This window comes from Myxocyprinus asiaticus, chromosome 3 (genome assembly GCF_019703515.2).
Source record: "Myxocyprinus asiaticus isolate MX2 ecotype Aquarium Trade chromosome 3, UBuf_Myxa_2, whole genome shotgun sequence".
In the NCBI taxonomy this organism is placed as follows: Eukaryota; Metazoa; Chordata; class Actinopteri; order Cypriniformes; family Catostomidae; genus Myxocyprinus; species Myxocyprinus asiaticus.
In genome coordinates, this window is record NC_059346.1 from 36,546,909 (window position 1) to 36,571,811 (window position 24,903).

Genomic DNA, 24,903 nt, shown 5'->3' on the forward strand with positions numbered 1-24,903 from the left:
CTGACCTCACTGAACTACTCACTCTTGCATGTGCCCAACACCAAAATATAATTACGCTTGGTGACTTTAACATTCATGTTGACATAGATTGTACTCTTGCTAAGGATTTCATGGCTACTTTTGATTATTTTGACATATTACAACACATTGATTTTCCTACTCATTCTCATTCACTTGAACTAGTCTGTTCATCAGGTGTTGAAAATGTTTGTGTGCAGGGTCTTGAAGTTGGCATCTCTGATCAGAAACGTATTGATTTTAGTTTTACCCTCCCACTCTTGAAGCCTAAAATGAAAACCACAATATCCTATCACAACCTGAAATCCATAAACACTCATTTCTCTGCTGTTATTTCTGCCTCTATCGAACTTTCATGTCCAGATGAAATTCTCTCAGTTTATAATGAGACTATCTCTAATGTACTAGATGCACTCGCACCGCTTAAGACTAGAACTGTTCCCTAAACTCATTCCTCCCCATGGTACACCCCCGAACTCTGAGTAATGAAAGCTAAGGGCAGGCGTTTTGAACGACTTTACAAGAAGACTTGCCTTTATGTTCATGCTACTGCTTTCTCAGATCATATGTTACAACACAAATAAGATCTTAACACTGCATGCTCTACTTACCTATCCACGGTAAATCCAAGTGCAAACCCAGAACACTTTTCTCTAAGATTAACAAACCTATAAAACCCCCATCTGCTACTCTTACTGGCTCTAAAGACTTATGTGAATCTTTTCAAACCTTTTTCTTAGATCAAATTGATTATATTTATCAGGCTTTCTCTCCCTCTGCTCTCTCAGAATTTTCTCTTACACTTTTAGTCCACCCCATCAAGGCCTTTTCACCTACCAACACATCCTTGGTTGAAAATCTGATTGGTAACTCAAACTCTTCCTCCTGCCAGCTTGATCCATTACCAACACATCTCTTTAAAAACTCCTTGTCAACTCTCATTTCACCTATCACCCACATGATTAACAGGCCTCTTGCTACTGGCCACATACCGCTTAGACTAAAAACTACTGCTATCACTCCAGTACTCAAGAAGCCAGGTCTTGATAACACAGTCTTGAGTAATTTTAGGCCTATCTCCAACCTTCCTTTCTAGCTAAGGTATTAGAAAAGGTGGTCGCCGCTCAGTTACAGTCTCACTTGGAAAAATACAACTTGCATTAACCTTTTCAATCAGGTTTCCGCCCCCTCCACAGTACAGAGACGGCCCTTTTAAGAGTAGTAAATGACCTCCTCCTCACATCAGACTCTGGTGCCCTCAGCTTCCAAGTCCTATTAGACCTGAGCGCAGCTTTTGATACTGTTTGCCATTCCGTACTCCTTACTCGCCTATCTGCTGTGGGTATTACTGGTATAGCCTTTCAGTGGCTAACTTCATATCTCTGTGACAGGCAACAATTCATCAGTATTAACAAACACAAATCTCTCTCTATCACTGTTTCACATGATGTGCCTCAAAGATCAGTTCTTGGTCCACTTCTTTTTCTAATCTATATGCTTCTGCTAGGCCAGATCATTCATCGCCATGGTCTTAGTTGTCATAGTTATGCTGATGACACACAAATCTACATTGCCTCCCAGTCCAAATCTGTTCTTGCACCCACTTCCATTACTGCTTGCCTCCAAGATCTTAAAGTCTGGATGGCAGCAAACTTTTTAAATCTGAACAAACACTGACAAAACCGAAATTTTGTTAGCTGGCCACAAATCCCTGGTCTCTTCACATCATGACCTTTCCATTGACATTGATGATCCTGGTTAGGCCTTCACCCATTATACGAAACCTGGGAGTGTTATTTGACCCTACATTGTGTTTTTAAGCCCATAACAGCCAACTTGTTAAATCCTGTTTCTTTCACCTCCACAATGTTGCCCGCCTATGTTTTGCGCTTAACCTTAAAGATGCTGAAATTGTCATCCATGCTTTCATTACCTCTCATTTAGAATATTGTAACTCTTTGTTCAGAGGTTTACCCACAAAAGCACTTCACCGCTTACAACTTGTGCAAAACTCTGCTGCTTGTGTTTTGATGTTGTATGCCTGTTAGATTGCTTGCTTACTTGCTTGAAACTACTTTCTATGTTGATCTCTGATTTTGCCTATATTTTATAAAGCGTCCTTGGGTTCTTGAAAGGTGCTATATAAATAAAAAATATTATTATTATTATGCCCCCTGCCTTTCATTGTTCAGACAAACATGAAGTCACGATCTACACTTATGGCTTTAGTTGAGCAAGAAGTTGATGTCAGAAAGTTAAAAAACTAAATTAAAAACATCACAGAGCCACAGTTTTACAGTGGCTTACTTAAGAGTTGTCTATGGACATTAAACTGGTGTTTTAGACAGCAATAAAGCAAAGCCTACAAAAAGAGTCACAATATTCCTTGCAAACCTGTGCCCAATGGTGGTCATGTTGATAGCCAGGAAGCATCCAATGGGAAGGCCTACTTTGACAGCTTTAAACACAGGGTGCATGGTGGGAGAGTCTGTTATCTCTGGCACACTGGGGGCACTGGAGGAGGGCAGGGGGCACCAGGCATCATAAGGACTTCGCTCGTTGGCATGAAGCTTCAGCCTCAGAACCAGATCCCAGGCCCACTGGTTAAAAGCAGACTCTGGAGTCTGGCCGAGCCGCACCACATTAGCCAGATAAGACACCTGCAGAGAGTTATCATAAAGAAAACATGTTCCAAATGACTGCCACAGGGGAGTGGTAACTATAGTTAACATTCACCATAACAAATCGCTTATAAAAACCATCAAACATTTGACTTGATTACACTAAAGTGTTTTACAGAGTTCTAATTTCTGCCAAGATTAAATGTAACAGTCTTTGGATGTAAAGCACTATGAAGCAGGCCTTTTACATATGTAATGATATAGGCCACAACTGCCCTGAGAAACAAAGCCATTAGAGTTAAAGCATAGTCATTCAAAAGTGTTTTTGCATTTTATCTTTGTCAAAAGCACTAACACTTGATGAAGGAAAAAATCTACAGTACATAACATTATGCAGAGATTGCTCTTAAACAGTTCCACTAAGTTGTTGGACCTATCGGTCATTTCAGAATTTGATACATATCATACCTGTTTGATGCCTTCTGATAAGATGCCACTATATGGCTTGTCTGTGAGATATTTTTGATAAGCCTCAATGACCAGCAGGGCGACATCACTGTGCAAAGAAGCTGGTTGAACAAGGAAACCATTCTGTGGATGAGATGGAAAGTTATACTTTTAAGATGAATGTTAAACACTTAGTGGGGAATTCACTTAGAATGAACTGTGCCTAGTAAAAGTGCTGATTATTTGTATCCAATGTCTGCACTAGTTTAGTGCCAGATTCACTAAAGGAATCATGCAGATTAACACAAAATCTGTGCTGACTGCAATTTGCTCGCGCAATCCCTGATTTCTCGGGACAGATTCTGATAGTAGAAAATGCAGCAGACCACTGTGATCTGATACACTCTGCTGGGACTGTACAGCATCACTCCACTATTGTGTTTCAGACACCTGAATCACCTCTTTAACATGCCGAAACTGCACTCGACTACACCGCGCATCTGGACAGATGCAAGGTTATAAGGCTCTTCTCCATCATTTGGTCATTTTTTTATGAATTACTGCTGAAATGATTGATAGAAAATGTACACAAAAACATCTTTTAAATAAAATTCAGTTTACTACCTGCTTCCATCTGCCGGTAATAGCGTGACGTAAATTGCAACGGGGAATTTTTGTGAATGAAGTGCAATCTATAATGAGCCTAATTTACATAAAAAGGTAAGCTGTAGTCAAATTGAAAAATTAGTGCATATCTTTTCTTCAATAAACACAAATCACACTCACATGCTGAAAACCCCAGTTAAGGCTCTCTAGTATGATGCAGGCTAGTCTGTTCTCCACATCAATGAGACTGAAGTTCAACAGCCAATCACGAATCAACCCAAACTCAGCCTGGGATGGCATCCACAAGTGCAGGGGCAACTCCTTAAACACGTACAGTGACACCTGGACAGAAATTGTTTAATTTAATATTTTAAAAAAATTATTACATTTAAAATAATACATGTTTTTATTAATATTAAACAATGTAATCGATAAACAAACAACCTGTTGGAAATCCATATAAATGTTGATTCCTGATAATACTTCAAATACTGTACACCTCAAACGTTCTTCAGATATACATTATAAAATAAACTAAATAACACTAAACCTTCATTTGCACATTTACTATTATTCTGGTCCATTATGGAAGTCAATAAACAAATAGAAACATAAATAGAACTTTAGTGTACCAACTCATTGCATGCACAAATGTTGGTCTTTATCAATCTCTGATCACCTTCTTACCGCCAACAATAGTAATATAGTGTGACACTTTGTTTTAAACTTGTGCGACCCTGTGTACACATGCATGGACATTGTATTTTGGCTTCAGCGATATGCAACGCATAATTTAAATTCATTTAAACCGACTAATCTCAGTTAAGGAGACTCTGGGCTGTCAGTAAAGAGTTAAACTTTTGATGCACGGAGTCATGTGACAAAACAACATGGCGCCAATCACAGCGGAGTTTGTCTTTGGGAGAAACGCCAACAAAACTACATCTGGTAAGAAAACTAATTAACCTTTTTGAGTCAAAAGAACTAGAGAGTCTCTAGTTTCATCCGATATGCCATTTTTTAAAATTGGAGCGATTTATCGCGAAACGCCACGCTGCTAAACACAATGTTTTTCCTTAGAAATTCTATATTTACTGTGCATTATCACATTGAGAATCAATGGGTTTATCCAAAAGCTGAAAAATGTTACTTTCAGAGGCTTTATATGGAGTTAAATAAGGTGCATTTCAGTTAAGTCATTCACTAATAAGGGAGCAAGGGAGCACCCTATAGCTCTTTATGCAGTTAAGTGCATTCAATCCAAACTTCCAAAAGTTCAGTTTCAGGCTGCAGATGATGTTTGGACCACTCAACATGTTTGGCAGACATGGGACAATGGTAATCAGTACTTTGTTTCAGAATGTATAATGTATAATTTTATTATAACATGGTTGGCAGTGATCGGATGATGCTGATCATTACTTTGAATCAGAATTAATTAAGCTAATTTCTGTTGCAATGTCTATAACGTCTCAAAAACATGAATAACCAACACTCCTGGAAACATAAAGAATGTGATCAAATATAATGGAAAATGCACACAGCAGTCACGCTTGGGTCTCAGTAAACATTTCCTCTGTCTTTGGTGGACTGGAGATTGCAGGATGTTACTTACCATGCCCACTTTGTCTATGGTCTCTCTCAGTCTCTCCAACAATACAGAGATGATGTGAGGGTGGGCAGATGCTATAACAGCCAGCAACTCCCGCCCCACTTTAGAGAAGATCTCTCGAGTGGCAATATTCACATAGGACACCTTGAGGAAATAAAAACAGAATAATTTAAATTGTAGCATCTGGAAAGACTTCTGTGACGAGGTTAGGCAAAAATGGAGATAATGGATTAACTACCAAGGGAAGCTATTAGGATATCAGCATATCCACATTTGGACCAAATGTTATGAATGAGGGACGGTTTCTTGCTTTGTCAGTTTTAGAGTCTGTTTGTACAGACTTTAGAGTGAAATCACCTCATATATCTCCAGCACTATGGTCCTGACGAACTCAGGGTCAACATCAGAGCGTCTGGGCTGGGCCATGTGTGCAAATGTTGTCAACAGGCAGATTCCATCTGAGCTGTTTATCTCTGACAGCCAGTGCTCAAACTTCTCCTGGTGGCTTGGTTCTGGACACACGTAAACACACACTAAGTGGGGAACTCACTAAAACAAAATTGCGCCCCCGTAAAAGCAATGGTTATTTGCACTGGTTTTGCATCCGATTCACTAAAGGAATTATGCAGATCAGGCAACGGCACAAACCCAGCTACAAAATCTGTGCTGAATGCAATTTGCAGGGTGCAATTCCAATCTCAAGGGCCGTTTCTGAATACTCTTTAACATCATTTGATAACTATTTAATAAACTACTGCTTGCAAGATTGATTGAATTTTTTTTACAAAGATTTCTCTTAAATAAAATGAATTATACAGCCTGCTTTCATCTGGCGATCATACCGCAATGTAAATTGTGCCAGGCAATTTTTGTAAATGAAGTGCCATCTATAATGACCCTAATTTACATAGAAAGGGGCGCGTTCGCATGGAGAGGAATGACAATGTCTTCATTTAAATACTGAAGACACAGCACTATTTCAGGGCTGATTGCGCCTGCTTAAACTAGATTGCAGGTGGTTGGGAAAAAAGACATAGCTATTTGCGCTGAAATACCATGCAACTGTTTAATGAATTTGCCCCTAAGCGTTCGTCATCTAAACCATTCTTAGATGTGCTGGCTGTCTTACCTCTGAGCCCCTGGATACAGTCTTCAGCACTCAGGCTACAGCTGAGCTTTTCCAGACCATCCGTCTCTGCACACTGCATGATGTAGAAAATTTTCCACAGCATGGCACTGGATAAAGTGCCATATGGCATCTCAGACATGAACAGCCATATACCCAGTCTGTGAACAACAAAGTGCGATTAGCCATATTTCAAGGAAGAAATGTTATTTCTGGGCTTTTTGCCATTTTATTGACAGTGAAAGTAGAGAATACACAGGAAATGATTTAGTAATAGATGGGGGAATAGGATCGGGGAACGAAGCAGGTTGGATATGATCCTACATCTCCAGCATGCTCACCAAAGCTCAATGTCTTCCACAGGTGCAACATTTTTCTCGATTTTAAACTTCTAACACTTTTAACACATCTTCAAAATCAACAAAAACCTTCATATATTTACAGCATAGTCTGTATACCTCTTGGCCTTCAGCACGTGCAGCACTGCTCTCAGAAATAGATGGTCAAACTCCACCTGCAGCTTCTCCATTGAGAAGGACTGTTCCTGGAGTGTGCTCCTGCTCACACCTGTAAGGCTGATGTACTGCGCCCAGTGGTCACTCACATAGCAGAGCGTCATCCTGAAGAATATTATGAAGAACATGGACATATTGCAACAACGGATAATACACTCAGAAGTCCACTGTGTACAAATACTTGAAAATACAAACATTATGAATACCAATAGCCAGTTACAGATTAATTCGTAATTAAATGTGACTGACAACCTAAATGTTCTTTAGAATAATATCTCCGGTTGAGGATATTTAACAGTATGAAATGAAATTATGAAGCTTATGTACCGGATCATGTGACCAATCCTCTTTACAAACTGGCGATAACGTGCTCTGTTGTAGGTCTGCAAGCCGACTACGAGCAACTCAACCAGCGAAGAAGCAAACGCAAATATCTTCATCATCTTTTGACTAGTGGTGGCTTGAGGCTGATAGTCACCTATTGGCAAGAGAAATATTTAACAGGGACAGCGATTTGGAGAAAATGCAATTACTTAGACATAACCAGACAGCATTAGTTTTGTGTTTAGTTAGTTTATTACTATAATATCTACTAACAAGTATCACAGGAAAATGATGAACTTGAACAATGTGGGATCATGACTGTCACTGCATATCTTGTCTATAGGGCATAATGAGAGTCTCACCTTTAGAGCAGATCCCTAGTAAGTGTTTGAAGAGCTCATCAAAGGGAAACTGAGAGAACAGTAAAATCAGATCATCCTCAGACAGCAGCATCCAGCTTGTTTCTGGGTCTTCATCCTGAAAGAGTTAAAAAAAAAAAAAAAAAGTGTTACAGAAGTCATCACATGAGAGTATGGCATACAGTGATAACACTATACAGTATGGCGTACACACAAAACAAAGGTTTTGTTCATGGTTCCATAGAGACAATTTCAACATTTTCAGTCTGTGCTGATGAGAGCAATTTTAAGTGTTTCTAGTCAACCCCAGGAAGCAATAAAATATGATCAATTGCTAATAAAAGTTTCTTGATGCAAAAAATATACACAGTGAGATAAACAAATATATATAATAACATACACATATATACAGTATAATAACATACACATATACATATAGAAGGAAAACCATAACATAGATGCTGGGATTCAGGCAGTCTTGTGAAGGGTTGTAACTTTCATGACACTTACCTCTTCTCCACCTTCATCCACTAGAGTCCAGTTTCCAGATGCAGGTCCTGAAAGACTGTTATTGCCCTTTGGGTCACTGGGTTTCATGTGTCCCAGGAAGTCTATACGGTGCCTATGACACACACACATCTTCAAATTAAATTAAATGTCCATGTCTGTTTGTTTTTACATAAATAATACTGGCCATCCATTCCAGAATTATTTTTGCAAAAGCAAAAACAATATGACAGATTTTGTTAGATATGTTACAATAATTGACCATGCCACCAAAAATGCAAGCCCATGATTTCATCTAGTCCAATTCCTGCTTGTAGTTACAAGTGTTTCAAACAACAGGACTAGCTATTTGAGTCAAACTATAACAGTGGAGATGAAAAGAGAGATTTCAAAAAATCAATGGTATATGAGCTCGAGCTTAATTCCCAGTAAAGCTAATCTTCACCTTGCGGGAGACATGAGAATAGCCAGAGCCTGCATGAAATAATACACTCCAGATGGGTTATCCAATACTTTGATCTATGGAAGGAAAGCAGACACAAAGATTATTATGATTATTATAAGTCAAGCAGTTTTTTTTTTAAATCTTCATATTTTTACCTGTTAGCATTTACTACATATCACCGTTTCTCATTAGTGTCCATTGTGAGTTTTGCATAGTAAAGCACATAAAAACTCTGTTTGAGTACCTGTAGAAATGGCACAGCCCATTTCCCCACTCCTGCGGGGCAGCAGAGCATGTGGTTTAGGATGAACAGATGATCTCCTGTAGAACCGACCAGATGCAGCACAGAGACCTGCGCAGAGACAAACTTATAGGTTTTATCCCAGGTCATGAAAAGGTGGTCTAATAACGAGGCTGATATGGGATGCAAGGCTATTAATATTGCAAGCTTGCATCAAATGAACTGAAAGACATGATAATATTTACAGTATTTCAAGCTACTGAATGTAAAATTACAAGTATTTTGTAGCTACGGTTTCAAAATGTTTCTCATATGAAGATAATGTTTTCTAATATTATCACATATTCTTTCTTCCCATACAAAAAATTATTTCAAATCAATATTTCATGTTCATTTTCTTATTGATTTGTCAACGATATAGACCAGCTGATTATACTGTACATCACCCCTTAGGCTTTGTTTACACTGTAGAGAAAATTCATTTTTTTCTTAAATCCAATTCTTTAGACTGACTGCTCAAACTACAAGTAATATGTGGCCAGGTCTGATATATTTTCTGTTCAGACTGCAGTTGCTTTTCTAGCATGTCCAAATTGGCTGTAAAAGTAATGATGGAAACTTGCATACGTTCACCTTGCATGGATGTTTAGCAATAGATGTTTGATTGGGTTTGTGAAAAGCGGATTTCATGTGTTTTTCTACAGTTCAAACTACAAAATAAATTAACAAATAGGAGTAAACAAATTCTACCTGTCTGATCAAGGCCTTACTTATCTCATGTTATCATGACATTGATATTTTGTTCAACTCATGAGCTGGTGTTTGGGGGTCTTTACCAGCCTCTGCAGCCAGAGATGGATGTCAGACTGAAACTGAGAATCGTCTAGAACCCGTCTGGTGAAAATGAACAGCACACTGATGCTCTCCTTCAGCGGTTGAAAAGAGGAGGGTTGAGACTTTGGACTTACTGTGAAGTTCAATGCATAACATCACACACAAAATCAACTGCACCAACATTCACATTTACAGAGAGCACTACTTTCAGTAGAAATTCTATCCATTTTATTGATCAGTAGGAAATATATAATAATATTATAAAAGTTGCCTGTACTAGTCATACAATGAGGAGCTGATATGTCTCTGAAATACTTCAAACATTCATATTTCCCAGAGGTTTTGCTCACACAAAAAAGCCAGTGAACATATGAAAGTATTCCAGACACTCAAAGCACACAGTGAAAACCGAACTAATATCTGTGACTTATTTATCACCATCCATGGTAATCTAACCATATTAAAGTAGTGCAAGCACAAACTTATCAGTGCGGACTTGCCTGTGCTCGTATCTTGTACAGCCACACTCTTGGTGGTGGGGTTACTGCTGAGCAAATGGTAGAGATAAGACTCCACTTGCAGGCGGGACAGTATGGAGGTGTACGAGTGCAGCGCCACTGTCTGATGGAGTATTTCTGCCTTAGCAGCAAACAGATGCTTCAGCTCAGCTATTGCTGCTTCATTTAGTGTCACCTGCTGGTAAGAGTGGTAGCCAAACACCTTGGCCTGGTCTGCACACACACCCTGTAAAACAAACGGGTGGGTGTGTTTTTATGATAGGAAAAATAGAATTAAACAGTATATAAGACTTTACAGTTAAGGCATAGAGTTACTTAGACAAACAGCCTACAATGAAACACACTACAAAACGTTTTTAGACCAGGGATCAGGCTACTGCAACAAACCTTACCACAAGTCACAAAAGACAAAACCATATAATGGATGTTCTCAACAAAATATGGATTGCAGATCTATTCTGATCAGGTCTGTTTAGATCTGGTGATAGACAGCAAGGGGGGAAAAAAAAACAATGCTAAATGCAAACAATAAAATGCAACTAACCACTAAACCACGTATAGTTAGAAGAGTTAAATAAACAGGCTTATCAACTTTGAAAAAGGAAGAGAAAACGGTTCCAATATCTTTTGTTGTTGACATCAAATGCTGGGCATCCAAACAAACTCTACAGTATTTTGGCGCAAATTAATCTGTGACTTGGTTGCGTGACATCCCCTCACTTAAAAAAAAATCCATGAAAAAAAATTTGCAAGGTAAAAGAAAATTAAATGTATACTCACTGGGCACTTTATTTGGAACAACTGTACACCTACTTATTCATGCGATTATCTAATCAGCCAAAAGTGTGGCAGCAGTGCAATGCATGATATCATGTCAATACAGAGTTTTAGTTAATGTTCACATCAACCATCAGAATGGGGAAAAAAAATTATTTCAGTGATTTAGACCGTGGCATGATTGTTGGTGCCAGACGGGCTGATTTGAGTATTTCTATAACTGCTGATCTCCTGGGATTTTCACGCACAACAGTCTCTAGAATTTACTCAGAATGGTGTCAAAACCAAAAAACATCCAGTGAGTGGCAGTTCTGCAGATGGAAACGCCTTGTTGATGAGAGAGGTCAACAGAGAATGGCCAGACTGGTTTGAGCTGACAGAAAGGCTTCGGTAACTCAGATAACCACTCTGTACAATTTTATTGAGCAGAATAGCATCTCAAAATGCACAACACGTCAAACCATGGGGCGGATGGGCTACAACAACAGAAGATCACGTCAGGAACTTTATTAGGACCATAGTGTTTTTTAATAAAGTGCTCAGTGAGTTTACATTAAATATTGGTTCACTTGCAACAAGGATAAACATGGTCTGTGCCAACCACAATTGGTTTAGTGCTGTAAATTAATGCAAAGAAGTTAAAAAGACATTTAGAAACCAATAATAAACAATTTAATACATTTCAATGTTTGATTTTGCATTACTGTTTTGTTACTGTTTTGGGTCGCCACTTTATGTCCAATGTAAAGTCTGGGTGCTGAAGCAATACCAGTTGAGAATCATTACTACTTAATATACATTTTTGGAGTTTTATTTTTATTAAGTTTTATCTAAAGTTACTGCATACTAAATATAGTGGTATACGTTCTATACCCAGTCGTTTCATAGAGATAGAGGACTATACTCTCAGCAACTTTCTATTTATTTGTTTGCCTTTAAAATTGGTTATGTTAGCTGCCAATATCCAAAGCCATTACACTACCAACACTACCCACATTTCTCACCTGTAACGAAAGCCTTTCGTCCTTAAAGCTCCACAGCCGATTCTGCACATTTTTGCAGTCCGAGTTAGCAGCCTGCAGTTCAGTCTGGGCCTGGGTCAACTGCTTACGGCACCTCCAGTAGCTCAGCAGCAGCTCGTACAACTCATGTCCCTCTTGGTGGGCCAGACTCTGGAACTCTGCTGCATGGAGCTCCACGTTTTCCAGCCAGGAACCCGGTTCCCAGGTTCGTAGCTGCTCACTAGTAAAGGGCTTTAAAGTCTGGTAGGTTCTGGGCAGCTCTGGATAAAGCCTCTCCACATCAGCGACCTCCACAGGGACTAAGCTGGCTGGGGAGGATTCCTGGCTAGCTAGAGGTTGAACAGCTATTTGTCCAGGCCTAACTGCTGCCTCAGAAGCCAATGGCATAAGGAAAGCATCTACCAGTCCATAGGTGATAGAGCATGTGGCTTCCAAGAGTTGAGGCTCAGAGCAAGCAGCTGGGATCGAAGGATATATAGAAGGGACACTAAATGGCTCTGCAAGTTTTTGACCACATTGGTGGTACTGAGCGGACACCAAAACTTGGTCTACATGAGGTGCCATGTTTTGAGACTGCGATTTATGCTGCGTGTCTTCCTGGCACGGGGGTTTCTCCAGTATTTCAGTCGTATCACACAAGAGACCTCTGTCTTGGTCCTTTTCATCATTGTCATTATGGTCTACTGAGGGCTGAGTGGGTGGGTTCAGATCAGTGGCATGAGGCACAGGAGAAAGACTGAGGGGAACATCTGTGAAATCAGCAGTGAACTCAGGAGCTGGTGCTGGCTCATGGAGTTCTGTAGATGGTCCCGAAGGCTTTCTAACACCCTCAGACGGTCTCTCCTTTTTGACCTGTTGGAGAAGTAAAATATCACTCTTCAAAATGGAGAAATCTTTTCATTTTAGGCTTATGAGATAAGTGCATTCATTATAGAATATAATTTCAAGCCATTGCATTTTCAACACATATTAAAGGGATATTTCACCCAAAAATGAAAATTCTCTCATCATTTACTCACCCTCATGCCATCCCAGATATGTATGACCTTTTCTTTTGCTGAACACAAATGAAGATTTTTAGAAGATATCTCAGCTCTGTATGTCCATACAATGCAAGTGAATAGTGACCAGATTTTTGAAGCTCCAAAAATCACATAAAGGCAGCATAAAAGTAATCTACACAACTCTATTGGTTTAATATATGTCTTCTGAAGTGATGCAATCACTTTGGGTGAGAAACAGATCGATATTTCAATAATTTTAACACTTTTACTTTCAGAATGTGAAAGTGAAAGCTGAGATTTATAGTAAAAAAGGACTTAAATATTGATCTGTTTCTCACCCACACCTATCATATCACTTCTAAAGACATGGATTTAACCACTGGAGTTTTATAGATTTATTTTATGCTGCCTTAATGTGATTTTTTGGAGCTTTAAAGTGTTAATCACCATTCACTTACAATGTATGGACCAACAGAGCTGAGATATTTTTCTTAAAATCTTAGTTTGTGTACTGCAGAAGAAAGAAAGCCATACACATCTGGGATGGCATGAGGGTGAGCAAATTATGAGATAATTGTATTTTTGGGTGAACTATACCTTTAAGAGGATGAGCATTTCTATGTACTTATATAGATGGGTTTTCACCTGTGACTTTCCACTGGACTTGGACTTGGACTTGGACTTTTTGGGTCTCACAGCCTCCATCTCCACACAGTTATCCACATGATCTCTAATATTTTCTGAACTGAATGAGAGGATTCAGTCACGGCAATGCAAGATCCAACGGCATTACAATCATATATGGAGAAAAAAATAGACAAACTAAAACACATAGCTGAAATTCTATTGTTTACATCATCCATATCAGAACTGACAGTGACATATAAGAGCCCAGACAGCAGTTCACATCCGTCTGACGAGGTTAAATCAGCATTTTTCATTCATAACAGAGGGGAAGCTAGTTTACCAAGCTTGCCGAGGAGGAATCTATCATTACTAGTAATAGTAAACAGAAATAACCAGTTACACCATGAAACTGCAGGGAGGAGCAGATGTCAACATAACTCCTGCTAACATAACTGATTTGCTATCCAAAATACAATCATCGCAGAATCCGCTAATGTGAAAAGAAAATGAGTATAACCTACCTAAATTATGACTATATGAATATATGCCTCTTATAAACAGCGGCTGTCAGTTAGTCGTAACGTTTTTGTTGCAGCTGTCAAACCTTCATGTTTTGTTTTGTTTCTGGACATTATCGCAATCTACAGATCACGTGCCTATCCTCTTTGCAACGGCCAGCGAGAAGGGACAAAAAGCGAAGCAAAAACCCTTATGACAGACTGTACATTGTCCATCCATTGTCCAGAAACATAAATAAACAATAATTATGATATTACATATATTTACTAAGGTATTTACCTAGTCAGTACTTCAGTTCTATTCCTACAATAAAACTGGAAATTTGGTATTAGCCCCTGTTCTGATAATACGTGCTAAAACTATGCGAATATAGCGTTGGTAGCACATCTTGATAGGTAGCATATATTTTCATGACACCGCCACTGTCGTCAACAAATAAATACACTTAAATACACATAAATTATTCTAAAAATTACAAATATTATAAAGCTTCTTACATTGTCTGGAGGGGATCCATATTCATCTATTATTTACAGTAATAATGCCACGAGAATCAAGGTAAACGTTTGCAAGGATCAGTGTACATCTGCAGTTATACTAAAGTCCTGAAAAACAATAACATATGTGAACAAAGATGTCATTTAACTCTTTATCATTTTGAAGGACATCAGGGCAAACAAATTTAAACTAAGGACTAACCAGCAGGATCCAAACTCATAAGAGGTGAAAAATGTGAGAAAGTCATAGGTTTTCCAAATGAATAATTTCCGTTGATTTGTTTGTTGCATTTATTTATTTTAGCTTAAAGTAAACCTTTCAAGTGATTTTAATAAAGAAAAAGTCGAAAATGTAACCAAACAATTTAGGCAAATAAGCTTCAGAAAAGGTGACTCCAGCTGAAAGGTGAGTAATTTGCATCCCTGAACCAGAGAAAGAATGGGGAAAAAAAATGTCTAAAAAGTATTTTTTTTTTTTTTTTGTGTGTGGTTTTTTTTTGTCTTAAAATGCTAATTTCAAGTCATAAAATTAGTCGTGACTCAACTTCCACGTTCATTGTTTTTACAATGGTTTTATTAATGTCATACACAAATAGATAAGAGGCAAAGAAACATTTTAGAAGTCCAGAGTGATTTATTTTGAAGTATTTCTATGCCATTCTCAGCCCCAGAATTGAGCTGCATCCAAACTGCTTTTGATGTTGATTTGATTTTCTCGCCTCTCCTTGGTCACCAGGTTGGCCTCACCCTTCTGCAAACGTCGTCTCTGAGCAGCCTTCTGCTGTTTGGTAAGTTGTCTCCTCACTTTCTGCCTGATGACATCCTGCAGTCGGGAACAGCCAAATGAATCACTCAGACACTTCAAAACATATACCTAAACTGAATCATTTAAAACCTACTGTAAGACATCCTAATGCAAGTTACACATTTTTTTTTTTTTTTACCCTTTTTGAAGGCAAAATCATGAACTATATACATATGCAATCAGCGTCAAATGTGACATTCATAAACCTTTGACCTCAGAATGAATTTATCAAGGGTTGTACTCACTGGTGGAATAGTGGAACAACTGCCAACACTTCCAATGGTCATTTCACTAGTTGTTCTCCTCCTCTGCTCTTTCTCAAGGCTGACTTGATCTCTGTTGGATTACATGCCTGAGAGCATTAGGTGTAAGATTAACTGCAAGACTTTTTTCAACTGCAATAGCTTTAATTTAAAGCACTATTCTTCATGGTCACAATTCTTAAAATGAAACTCTCTTAGGGGTTGCATGACTACTGATTTTTAATAGTCGATTAGTCAAACCCAGTAGTCAAGTCGAATTCGAGTAGTCGTGACGTCATTGCACCCCCAAACCACCGCACACCCAATGTCAGTAGACTCTAACTTGAAGCGCTTTTCTAACCTGTCGCCGAATCACATTCTTGAAGGAGCGAACAGTGTCCAAGTCAGATGTCCCAACACACAAAGCTGACTATGGGGATGCATTCTGTCATGTCATCAGACTTCAACTTGAAGCACTTTTCTAACTGTCGCCGTATCATGTTCTTGAAAGAGCAACAGAATCCAGGTCAGCATAACATTAGTATTTCGGTTATATTTGAAGGCCAATTTGCATATATTGCAGGTTACCGTAGCATTTGTTGATGCAATGCTATGCGCATGTGCAATCCAGATATGGTGAATGTGTAAGATTGTTGTTGATACACCAGTTTTAAAGTGCATTCTGTGTCTCTTTTAATGCGAGTCTGACAGAACATCACAGCCGATATTTGAGCCAATGTGCCTTTTCAGTTCAAAGTCACCGGGCTTCACACCTGCTGTATTTCCTGCAGACGCATTTTGTAAATCTTAGGGTGAGCGTCTTGTCGACTTTAGGCTGATGGTGTTGACTACGTTAGTTGTTGTCGACTATTTGACTAGTCTGCGCAACCCCTGTTAGCATTTTGATAGGCTTGTTCTAGTGTTTGAATTTAGCTACCTAGAGCAGTGGATCCTAGATCTGTTCTAATAGGGTTGCGAACTGCAATGGGAAAAAACAATGCAGAATGCAAATAATAAAAGCAGCCTGTTTTGCAGGTAACAATTCTTAAAGGGATAGTTCACCCAAAAATTAAAATTCTCTCATCATTTATCCACCCTCATGCTATTCCAGATGTGTATGACTAATCAAAGTGAATGGTGGCCAGAAATCGGAAGGTCCAAAAAGCTGGTAAAAACAGCATAAAAGTAATCCATAAGACTGCAGTGGTGAAATCCATATCTTCAGAAGCATTATGTTAGGTGTGGGTGAGAAACAGATCAATATTTATGTCCTTTTTTCCCCTATAAATCTCCAATTTCACTTTCACATCTGAAAGTGAAAGTGGAGATTTATAGTAAAAAAGGACTTAAATATTTAACTGTTTCTTACCCACATCTATCATATCACTTCTGAACACATGGATTTAACCACTAGAGTGATATAGATTACTTTTATGCTGTTTTTACCAGCTTTTTGGACCTTCCGATTTCTGGCCACCATTCACTTGCATTGAAAGGACCAACATAGTTGAAATATTCTTCTAAAAATCTTCATTTGTGTTCACCAGAAGAAAGAAAGTCATACACATCTGGGATGGCATGAGGGTGGATAAATGATGAGAATTTCCATTTTTGGGTGAACCATCCCTTTAAGTGCATTAGCCAGAGTTCAAATGAAACTAATTAGCTTGATAACAGTGTTTAAAAAAAAAAAAAAAAAAAAAAAAATTACTACCATGTCAAAACACCCCATGTCAAAAAATTACTTATTTTGATTTTTCACCTGAAAGGCCTGAACTCTTTGTTGCATGTGGACAGGTCTACCAAATCAGGACACTCATCCTCCATTTCATCATCCTCGTCCCTACCCAAGTCCTTGGAAACTTCAGAAACTGTTTTGCTGTGAATATCCTCTGAGGGGATCTCGCTTTCACATTCAGCTCCATCATGTTCCTCTATGTCGTTCTCTTCTGATGGGGTCTCCTTACTAATTGTCAGACCTTCCAACTCTAGCATGGCATGTTTAAACTCCTCCATGCTGATAGTATCCACTGAGGTCGCCTGTAATGTTTCATCTGCTGACTCTGGCATGTCATCGTCTTCATCTCCACTGAGTCTCTCCTCACTCTCTGGACCTTCAGGGTGGAGCAAACAGTCATCCTGCTGCAGCTCTTTGGTGTAGCCACTGGCTGAGATCTCCACATCCAGAGAACATGATCTCCTATATAGAGGAATACATAATGTATCTTTGATCAGTCTCTTCAATCATGCAAGTCTAAACCATGCCATGTTACATTATAATGAAGCAAGGATATGTAAGGTGAAGTGTGTAATTGTTTCAATGTTAACACAGTTAAACACTGTGGCACTATATGTTTTGGTATCCCGATTAGCCCAACATAGTAGCGTGGCCTCAATCTTTGTGTTAGACCAATGGAAGAAAGGGAGTACTCGGGAAACCTGCTTGAAACATTCTTTTTGCAATTCCGTTTGGTTACACACTTCAGCTTTAAACCCCTTTGAGACACCACTTTATGCTTTTAAAAAATTACCTTATATCTTTGAATGTTGGATAGAGTTCACTTTCATAATTGAATCTTTTGCAGAAGAAATCTCGAATACACTTGACATCCCGATCAAAGTACCTTTGCAAACAAAAATTTAATTTCAGTGCCACTGCTTACTATTAAACAATGATTATCCATTTTTTTAGTTCAGATAATCACCATTCTGCATTTAAATGTGAGGTGGAGACCATCTGAGGGAAGTCAATCATTGTGACATGGTCACTGTCATCAAGCATTAGATTAAATTCATTGAAGTCTCCATGAATCAAGCCATGATTGGCAAGTTTGACTATCAGCTCCATAATTTCATTGTACAGTGCAGCAGGGTCTAGAATCTCTCGAACCTGACATCTGTGTAAAGAATAAATCTTCAATATAAAAACAATCGACCATATTTCTTCAGTATTTCCATGTCCTTTCTATTGTACAGCATAGAATAAAGCACACCACTGCACAGTTTGGCAGTTGAAAATAACCATGCATTACAAGTACATTTTTAGGTATAAAAATGAAGTAGTCTAAGCAAGTCTGATAATCTGAAGCAAAGTGTAGGTAAACTCACAGAGGGTAACCATTAATGAGCTCCATAACCACTGCATGTCTGTTGTAGTCCACTGGCTTTGGAACAGGAAATCCTTGATCATATAATGCCTGTTGAAAAATAAGGAATATTAAATTAAACCCACACTAACATTAGCATGAACAAGAACTAGACCTTTTCTGGTCTCTCAACACATTGGTCACCAATCAAGGGCTTTAACTACAAACATACTTGAAAAGATACATTTAATATAAGATATATGTTTAGTTGCAACTGGCTGATTAGATAAAAAAAATTGGACTATCCAAATTTCCATTTTTTGTTTGTTAGTCAAAGGAAAAAATGCATTCAAAATTAATACTTTTTCAGGTTAGAAACATGGATACAAATACAAATGTGTTATTTTAACATATTTAAATAAAATAACCCAAAATCTGCACCTTGACAGTGTCTTCGTCCATTCATAGAAATAGTACAAAAAAATAACCTCTTGGTATATTTGGATATTACCTTCATGTATGCAAACTCTTTCATGGCAGAGAGCCGAGACAGGTACAGCCAGGACATACTGCGTCTATGTTTGTGGTAATCTCTCTTGTTCTTGAGGTTTCTGAAGGATGTCCGGCCCAGTCTGTGAAGTTTCAGGGCAAACTGTTCCCCCTCAGCATTAGCAACAATGTAAATATCTGTTATATAAGACAAAGCAATTCAGGTTGGATAAAGTCAACATTAGAAATGACCAACATGTTTTAAAAAAAATATTTAAAAGGGTTGAGAGAGAATGGACAGGAAAAAATGATTCAACTTGTGTCAGACTTCCACATTTTTAATCAAACAAATAATAAACTGAAGCATACATGAAGAGATGATTTAGAGAAACTCCAATAGTAGATGATGATCATCCTGACCTGACTCTTTGCCAACTCCCATTTGGTTTCCAACAGACAGAATAACATCTCTGGATGAAAGTGTCTTTAGTGCCAGGTAATCATAGCCACCGTTATTTAGGCGATATCCCTGCACAGCTATTGAGAGGAGACAGCAAATTCAACTAAAGCTGCACTGATCCACAAAAACTGGTACATGACACTATTAGGGAACATGAGTGCAATTCTTACTTTTACTGCGTTCATACGCCAGCAGTTTATGTTTGACCAGCTCTCTCAAAACTTTGTTGCACCCTCCATGTTTCAGACTGGCAATGGATGAAATGAGACTAACTGGGACGATTTCGTGATTCTTCATGCCCATTTCCACCTGTGTATCCCCAAGAAACCATTATTAAAAATAATGGTGTAATGGAAACTTGGTTCGAAGGTTAGTGAATCATAACTGGGCCTTTTAGGGTGAGTTGACATGTAACTAATATTGGGTAAATTACTCAAAAAAGAAGTAATGAATTAAATGACTGATTACTACTCTAAAATTGTAATCAGATTACAGACTTTAAGGATTACTTAATCAAAAAATAATCACACTACTTGTAAGTTACTTCCTAAAACACTATTCACAGAAAAGTTTGTTTTTCCGCTCAGGGAATTTAAAATGCCTCCTTGTTCATTGATTCGTTTGGGTTGCACACCCTTCAGCTGTCATAAAACGCAAACAGAGGTACATATTAACATAACATGTGTTTTAAATGTGTTCTACATATATATTTTTATTTCAGAAATGTGTGTGCAACCCAAGTAATTTAAGTAATGGATTTAATTGAAAGTTAGCAACTGTAATCTGATTACAATCATTTAAAACGTAATGCACTACACTACTTTTTGCACTACTTTAAGTAATCAGATTACAGAACTTCATCACTAATGAGATTACACCCAACACTGCAAATAAATAAGCAAATGAAGCACTTTTCAAGGAGCAAATGTTCCCACTAAACTAAGTGAAATGTAATAGCTCATAAATACATTCATTAAAATAGCTGACAGGAATCAAACGATTTTCGTTCCTTTAAATAAACATGGATTAACATGCTACATTCCGTGATACATCTGACAGTTTGACATGCATCCAGGGAAATGGTAAATCTTTTATTTTGATAGACACTTCCACTATCTTCAGCTTGTACAAAGGTTATAAACACAGATCGATGGCTTTATTGAAAACTCTTTAAAGTGTATACGTACCGCTGTCAGGACCCTAAAGTCATCTCTGGAAAGATAACGCAGGATAACGACGTTTAATTTACCCATGGTAACAAACCCGTTTGTTGTCTATTATTTAGATTTTTTTTGATCACTTTTGTGTAAAGTGTGATTTCTTCAAGCACCCGTTCCACATGTTCAAACCGGAACAACGAATTCTGACGTTCACATCTCTGACGTTTCAGTGCGTCTCCTGACGGTCTGGAGAGGAACTGCAAGGTGACGTTTTGCTGCGTCCTCTGATGTGCCAAAGTCCCAGGACACACCATAAAAATAACCACAAGATGATGACCAAAACAATTGCTCTTGTTTAATCACAGTTCAAACTAGTTTATGATTTACAATGGCCCTAAATTAATCTTAAGTGAAGTAACAAAACAACAACACACAGTCAAGACGTATAAGTTTTTAAAACTTTTTTTAATGTTTTTATTTATTTTTTTATTCATTTATATTATCTACAAAGTAAAAGTTATTTTAACTTAACAGTTAAACAACGGTCAAGTCTAATGGGGTTTTGCCATCAGATTAATTTAATAAATAATGTATCTGCATTTTTGTTTTTGCCAAACATCTCCATTAATGGAAGTTTCTCATGTGTTTAGTTTGATTAGAATCATTTCACTTTGTCTGTGTTGATTTACCCCAAGGTCTTGAGCACAGCTATAGCAGCAGCGTTTAACAGTAATGTTAATACTGTCAATATATGGAAGAATTATCATTAACTTAGAAGGTGCAGATGAAATGTTCCAGTTATTTAAGCACAGTTTTATCACTCATCTGGGCTTTTTATTATTGTTAGGAACCAATGCAAGAGTTCTAGTGTAACTGAAATGTGAAAAATAATTCCTTGTTAAAACTTTTCTTTTTTTTTTCTTTTTTTTTTTAAAAAAGCCACAGTTCACCACATCTTTGTCTGTTAGCGTTTCTTATTCACTGGTGGTGGATAGCTATGTTAAACAGCATGATTAAGGTTGCCCTGGCCATTTAGGGGGTGTTTAGAGAAAGATAAAGATTGGTTGGCCAGTAGGTAGTGGGCGGGGGCCAGATGGTTCTGCAAGGACCAACACGACTGCTGTTCTCTGATCTTCATCCTCTACAGCTGCTGCTGATGGTGAGCTTGCACTAAAAAACAAAACAAAAAAAAAAAACAATTAATATCATAAACAAACGGGAACTAATGATTCACTCAAGCCTTGCAAAACACATCACTTTCACTGTTAAAACAAAGCAGAACATGGCCAGAAAAGTTAATGGTAATTTATTTGCTTTCTCTAACATTGTCAATGTGTTTGATTTAGCTGGGATGGACCCTTACCAGGGGTGAGAGTGTATGAGTAGTGTGTGGCTGAGGACACAGGGATGTGGTTGAGAGTGCCCTGGGGCAGCGCAGCCTGGGGGCCAGCAGATGCCTGTGTGGCCATCAACATCATGGTGGGGGGGTGGGAGGGATTGCCGTGATGTGGAGGCAGCATACCTGACTGCATGTGGGCCTTTAGAGAAATAGTGAATGAGATAAAGTATTTCTAAGTGTATGTTGCATAGTATTTCTATAATTGCTGTTCCAGAATCACTAGCACTCACCTGCTGCACATGAGCCATATGGTTAGGATTGTACCCATGCTGCACCTGCTGAGGGTGTATGTATACGGCCTGCTGGGCAGTCGGGAAGTTGGCTTGAGGGGACTGAGGGTTGGGGCCTGGGGTCATGGAGGGTGGTGTGTGAGCCAGGCCAGAGTACATCTGCTGCTGTGGTGTGTTGCCCAAGTGCATGGCCTGGGCTGCTGCAGCAGCCGCCTGGTGCTGGGGATGCTGAACAGGGCTGGGAGCTGGGTGGTTGCCTCCATGCTGGCTACCCTGCTGAGGCTGTCCTGTAGGAGTGGCAGATGGCTGAGGGTGCTGTGGGTGGTGGTGCAGGGTAGAGTTGGGGTGCTGAAACTGCTGAGGAATTGGGGTAGGTGACACTGAAACAGAGAACCAGCATTTATGCCATGAGGTAAAACTAGGGATTTATTCATCAAAAACGTTCTATCCAATCTTTGTAAACAAATACAACGATTGAATAGAAAGATTTTTTAGAAAGATCTTTCTAGGCTCAAGATTGTTTTGTAAGCAATCTATTGAAAACTCAAAACATTTAGAATATTTTTAGAATAGACTTGTATACTTCATGTCTAAATACTGGACTTCAATCTTAAAAATAGCTTTTTTTTTTAAGGTTAAAAAAAGATGTACAAAAATAATAGAATACAAATAGTACAGTGGCAAGAAAAAGTATGTGAACCATTTGGTATTAACTGGTTTTCTGCATTATTGGTCATAAAATGTGATCTCATCTTCATCAAAGTCACAAGTATAGATAAACACAATGTACTTAAGCTAACAACACAGAAACTATTATAATCCTACATGTCTTTATTGAACACGTCACATTAAACATTCACAGTGCTGTGGAAAAAGCAAGTGAACCCTTGGATTTAATAATTGGTGGATCCTTTTTTGGCAGCAATAACCTCAACCAAGCGTTTCCAGTAGCTGCGGATTAGACCTGCACAACATTCAGAAGGAATTTTGGACCATTCTTCCTTACAGAACTGCTTCAGCTCAGCCATTTTCTTAGGATGTCTAGTGTGAACGGCTCTCTTGAGGTCATTCTAAAGCATCTCTATTGGGTTGAGGTCTGGGCTCTGACTGGGCCACTCCAAAAAGTGGAGTTTCTCTTATTTTGAAGCCATTCTGTAGTGGATTTACTTAAATGTTTAGGGTCATTGTCCTGCTGCACTTCTACTGAGCTTCAGTTGGTGAACAGCCACCCTGACATTTTCCTGTAGGATATCTTGATAAACTTGGGAATTAATTTTTCCTTCGATGATGGCAAGCGGACCAGGCCCTGAAGCAGCAAAGCAGCTCCAAACCATGATGCTCCCTCCACCGTACTTCACCGTTGGGATGTTGTTTTCATGTTGGTATGCGGTGCCCTTTTGAAGCAATACATAGTTCTGCATGTTCTTCCCAAACAATTCAACCTTAGTTTCATCATTCAACAAAAAATATTCCCAGTAGCGTTGTGTAGTGTCAAGGTGGTCTTTGGCAAACTTCAGGCACACAGCAACATTTTTGTCAGAAAGCAGTGGCTTCCTTTGTGGTGTTCTGATATGGACACCATGCCTGTTTAATGTTTTTGGTATAGTAGACACATAAACAGAGATGTTAACCAGTTCCAATCACTCCAAGTGTTTAGCTGTCACTCTAGGGCTTTTTTTTTTTTAACTCGAGCATTCTGCAGTGTACTCTTTGAGTCATCTTGGCTTGACGGTCAATTCTACAGTATAGTTCCCACAGTACTAAATCATCTCCATTTATAGACAATTTGTCTAACTTTGGACAGATGAATATCTAAGCTCTTCGAGATAACTTTGTAACCCTTTCAAGCTTTATGCAAAGCAACAATTCTTGACCGTAGGTCTTCTGAGATCTCTTTTTTGCAAGGCATGGTCCACGTCAGCAGATGCTTCTTGTGAATAGCAAAATCAAAATGTTTGAGTGCTTTTTATAAGTAAAAGTAGCTCTAACCCACACCTCCAATCTTGTTTCAATAATTGGATGCCAGGTTTGCCAACTCCTGACTCAAATTAGCTTTTGTTGACGTCATTAGCCTGTGGGGTTCACATACTTTTTCCAACATACACTGAATTTTTGAATGATGTATTCAATATGTACAAGAACAAAACAATAATTTGTGTTATTAGTTAAAACAGATTGTGTTTGTTCATTATTGTAACTTCAATCAAACCAGATTTTAAGACAAATGTATTCATAAATGCAGCTAATTCCAAAGGGTTCACATACTTTTTCTTGCCACTGTTTGTAGACTAAATACAGAACAGTTCTGAATTTGAATTGTCACTCAGTCAAGAAACATTTAATAGAGAGTAGGAGTGAAATGATACAAAGAGTTGATCAGATCCACTGGGCACAAGAAAAAAGTCTTGTCTTT

The 24,903-nt window shown here is 38.4% G+C and overlaps 3 protein-coding genes across 8 annotated transcripts in view; all 3 read right to left on the reverse strand.

Moving 5' to 3' along the window:
• Nucleotides 1–14,228, reverse strand: part of epg5 (ectopic P-granules autophagy protein 5 homolog (C. elegans)) — a 43,449-nt gene extending 29,221 nt beyond the window's left edge. The window contains exons 1-17 of the mRNA XM_051658333.1: nucleotides 14,125–14,228; nucleotides 13,622–13,721; nucleotides 11,955–12,824; nucleotides 10,156–10,399; nucleotides 9,658–9,788; nucleotides 8,825–8,932; nucleotides 8,581–8,654; nucleotides 8,139–8,250; nucleotides 7,632–7,746; nucleotides 7,273–7,423; nucleotides 6,889–7,050; nucleotides 6,434–6,591; nucleotides 5,662–5,816; nucleotides 5,308–5,448; nucleotides 3,873–4,034; nucleotides 3,108–3,230; nucleotides 2,413–2,678 (exon numbers count right to left, since the gene is read on the reverse strand). Of these exons, the coding sequence (XP_051514293.1) occupies nucleotides 2,413–2,678; nucleotides 3,108–3,230; nucleotides 3,873–4,034; nucleotides 5,308–5,448; nucleotides 5,662–5,816; nucleotides 6,434–6,591; nucleotides 6,889–7,050; nucleotides 7,273–7,423; nucleotides 7,632–7,746; nucleotides 8,139–8,250; nucleotides 8,581–8,654; nucleotides 8,825–8,932; nucleotides 9,658–9,788; nucleotides 10,156–10,399; nucleotides 11,955–12,824; nucleotides 13,622–13,681 (3,032 nt within the window). The 5' untranslated portion in view covers nucleotides 13,682–13,721; nucleotides 14,125–14,228. The remainder of the gene's footprint in view (nucleotides 1–2,412; nucleotides 2,679–3,107; nucleotides 3,231–3,872; nucleotides 4,035–5,307; nucleotides 5,449–5,661; nucleotides 5,817–6,433; nucleotides 6,592–6,888; nucleotides 7,051–7,272; nucleotides 7,424–7,631; nucleotides 7,747–8,138; nucleotides 8,251–8,580; nucleotides 8,655–8,824; nucleotides 8,933–9,657; nucleotides 9,789–10,155; nucleotides 10,400–11,954; nucleotides 12,825–13,621; nucleotides 13,722–14,124) is intronic.
• A 931-nt stretch (nucleotides 14,229–15,159) lies between these two features.
• riok2 (RIO kinase 2 (yeast)) lies at nucleotides 15,160–21,074 on the reverse strand. Of its 2 annotated transcripts, none has more exons than XM_051676746.1 (10): nucleotides 20,889–21,074; nucleotides 19,872–20,010; nucleotides 19,662–19,778; nucleotides 19,264–19,439; nucleotides 18,775–18,863; nucleotides 18,372–18,563; nucleotides 18,198–18,290; nucleotides 17,429–17,866; nucleotides 15,670–15,760; nucleotides 15,160–15,442 (listed from the first exon to the last, which is right to left on the reverse strand). In XM_051676746.1, exons 1-10 carry the CDS (start codon nucleotides 20,952–20,954, stop codon nucleotides 15,281–15,283), a joined length of 1,563 nt encoding a protein of 520 aa, XP_051532706.1. In that variant the 5' UTR covers nucleotides 20,955–21,074; the 3' UTR covers nucleotides 15,160–15,280. The 2 variants fall into 2 exon arrangements, 1 of the variants encoding a protein (XP_051532706.1); XR_007895104.1 differs by having other exon boundaries at nucleotides 15,294–15,442; nucleotides 15,670–15,776.
• Nucleotides 21,075–21,307: 233 nt separating this feature from the next.
• The window catches only part of LOC127427416 (ataxin-2-like), a 54,729-nt gene continuing 51,133 nt past the window's right edge, over nucleotides 21,308–24,903 (reverse strand). For all 5 annotated transcript variants that reach the window (XM_051675030.1, XM_051675040.1, XM_051675024.1 and 2 more), the window contains 3 exons: nucleotides 22,491–22,870; nucleotides 22,225–22,399; nucleotides 21,308–22,031 (listed from right to left, as the gene is read on the reverse strand). In XM_051675030.1, the coding sequence (XP_051530990.1) occupies nucleotides 22,003–22,031; nucleotides 22,225–22,399; nucleotides 22,491–22,870 (584 nt within the window). In that variant the 3' untranslated portion in view covers nucleotides 21,308–22,002. The remainder of the gene's footprint in view (nucleotides 22,032–22,224; nucleotides 22,400–22,490; nucleotides 22,871–24,903) is intronic.

Coding starts and splice junctions, on each gene's coding strand:
- riok2 (XM_051676746.1), bottom strand. CDS start 20,954: ATGGGTAAATTAAACGTCGTTATCCTGCGTTATCTTTCCAGAGATGAC. Junction 15,761..17,428: donor AAAGAGTTCAGGCCTTTCAG/GTGAAAAATCAA, acceptor GTAATCCAACAG/AGATCAAGTCAGCCTTGAGA. Junction 15,443..15,669: donor GTTGTTCCACTATTCCACCA/GTGAGTACAACC, acceptor TCCCGACTGCAG/GATGTCATCAGGCAGAAAGT.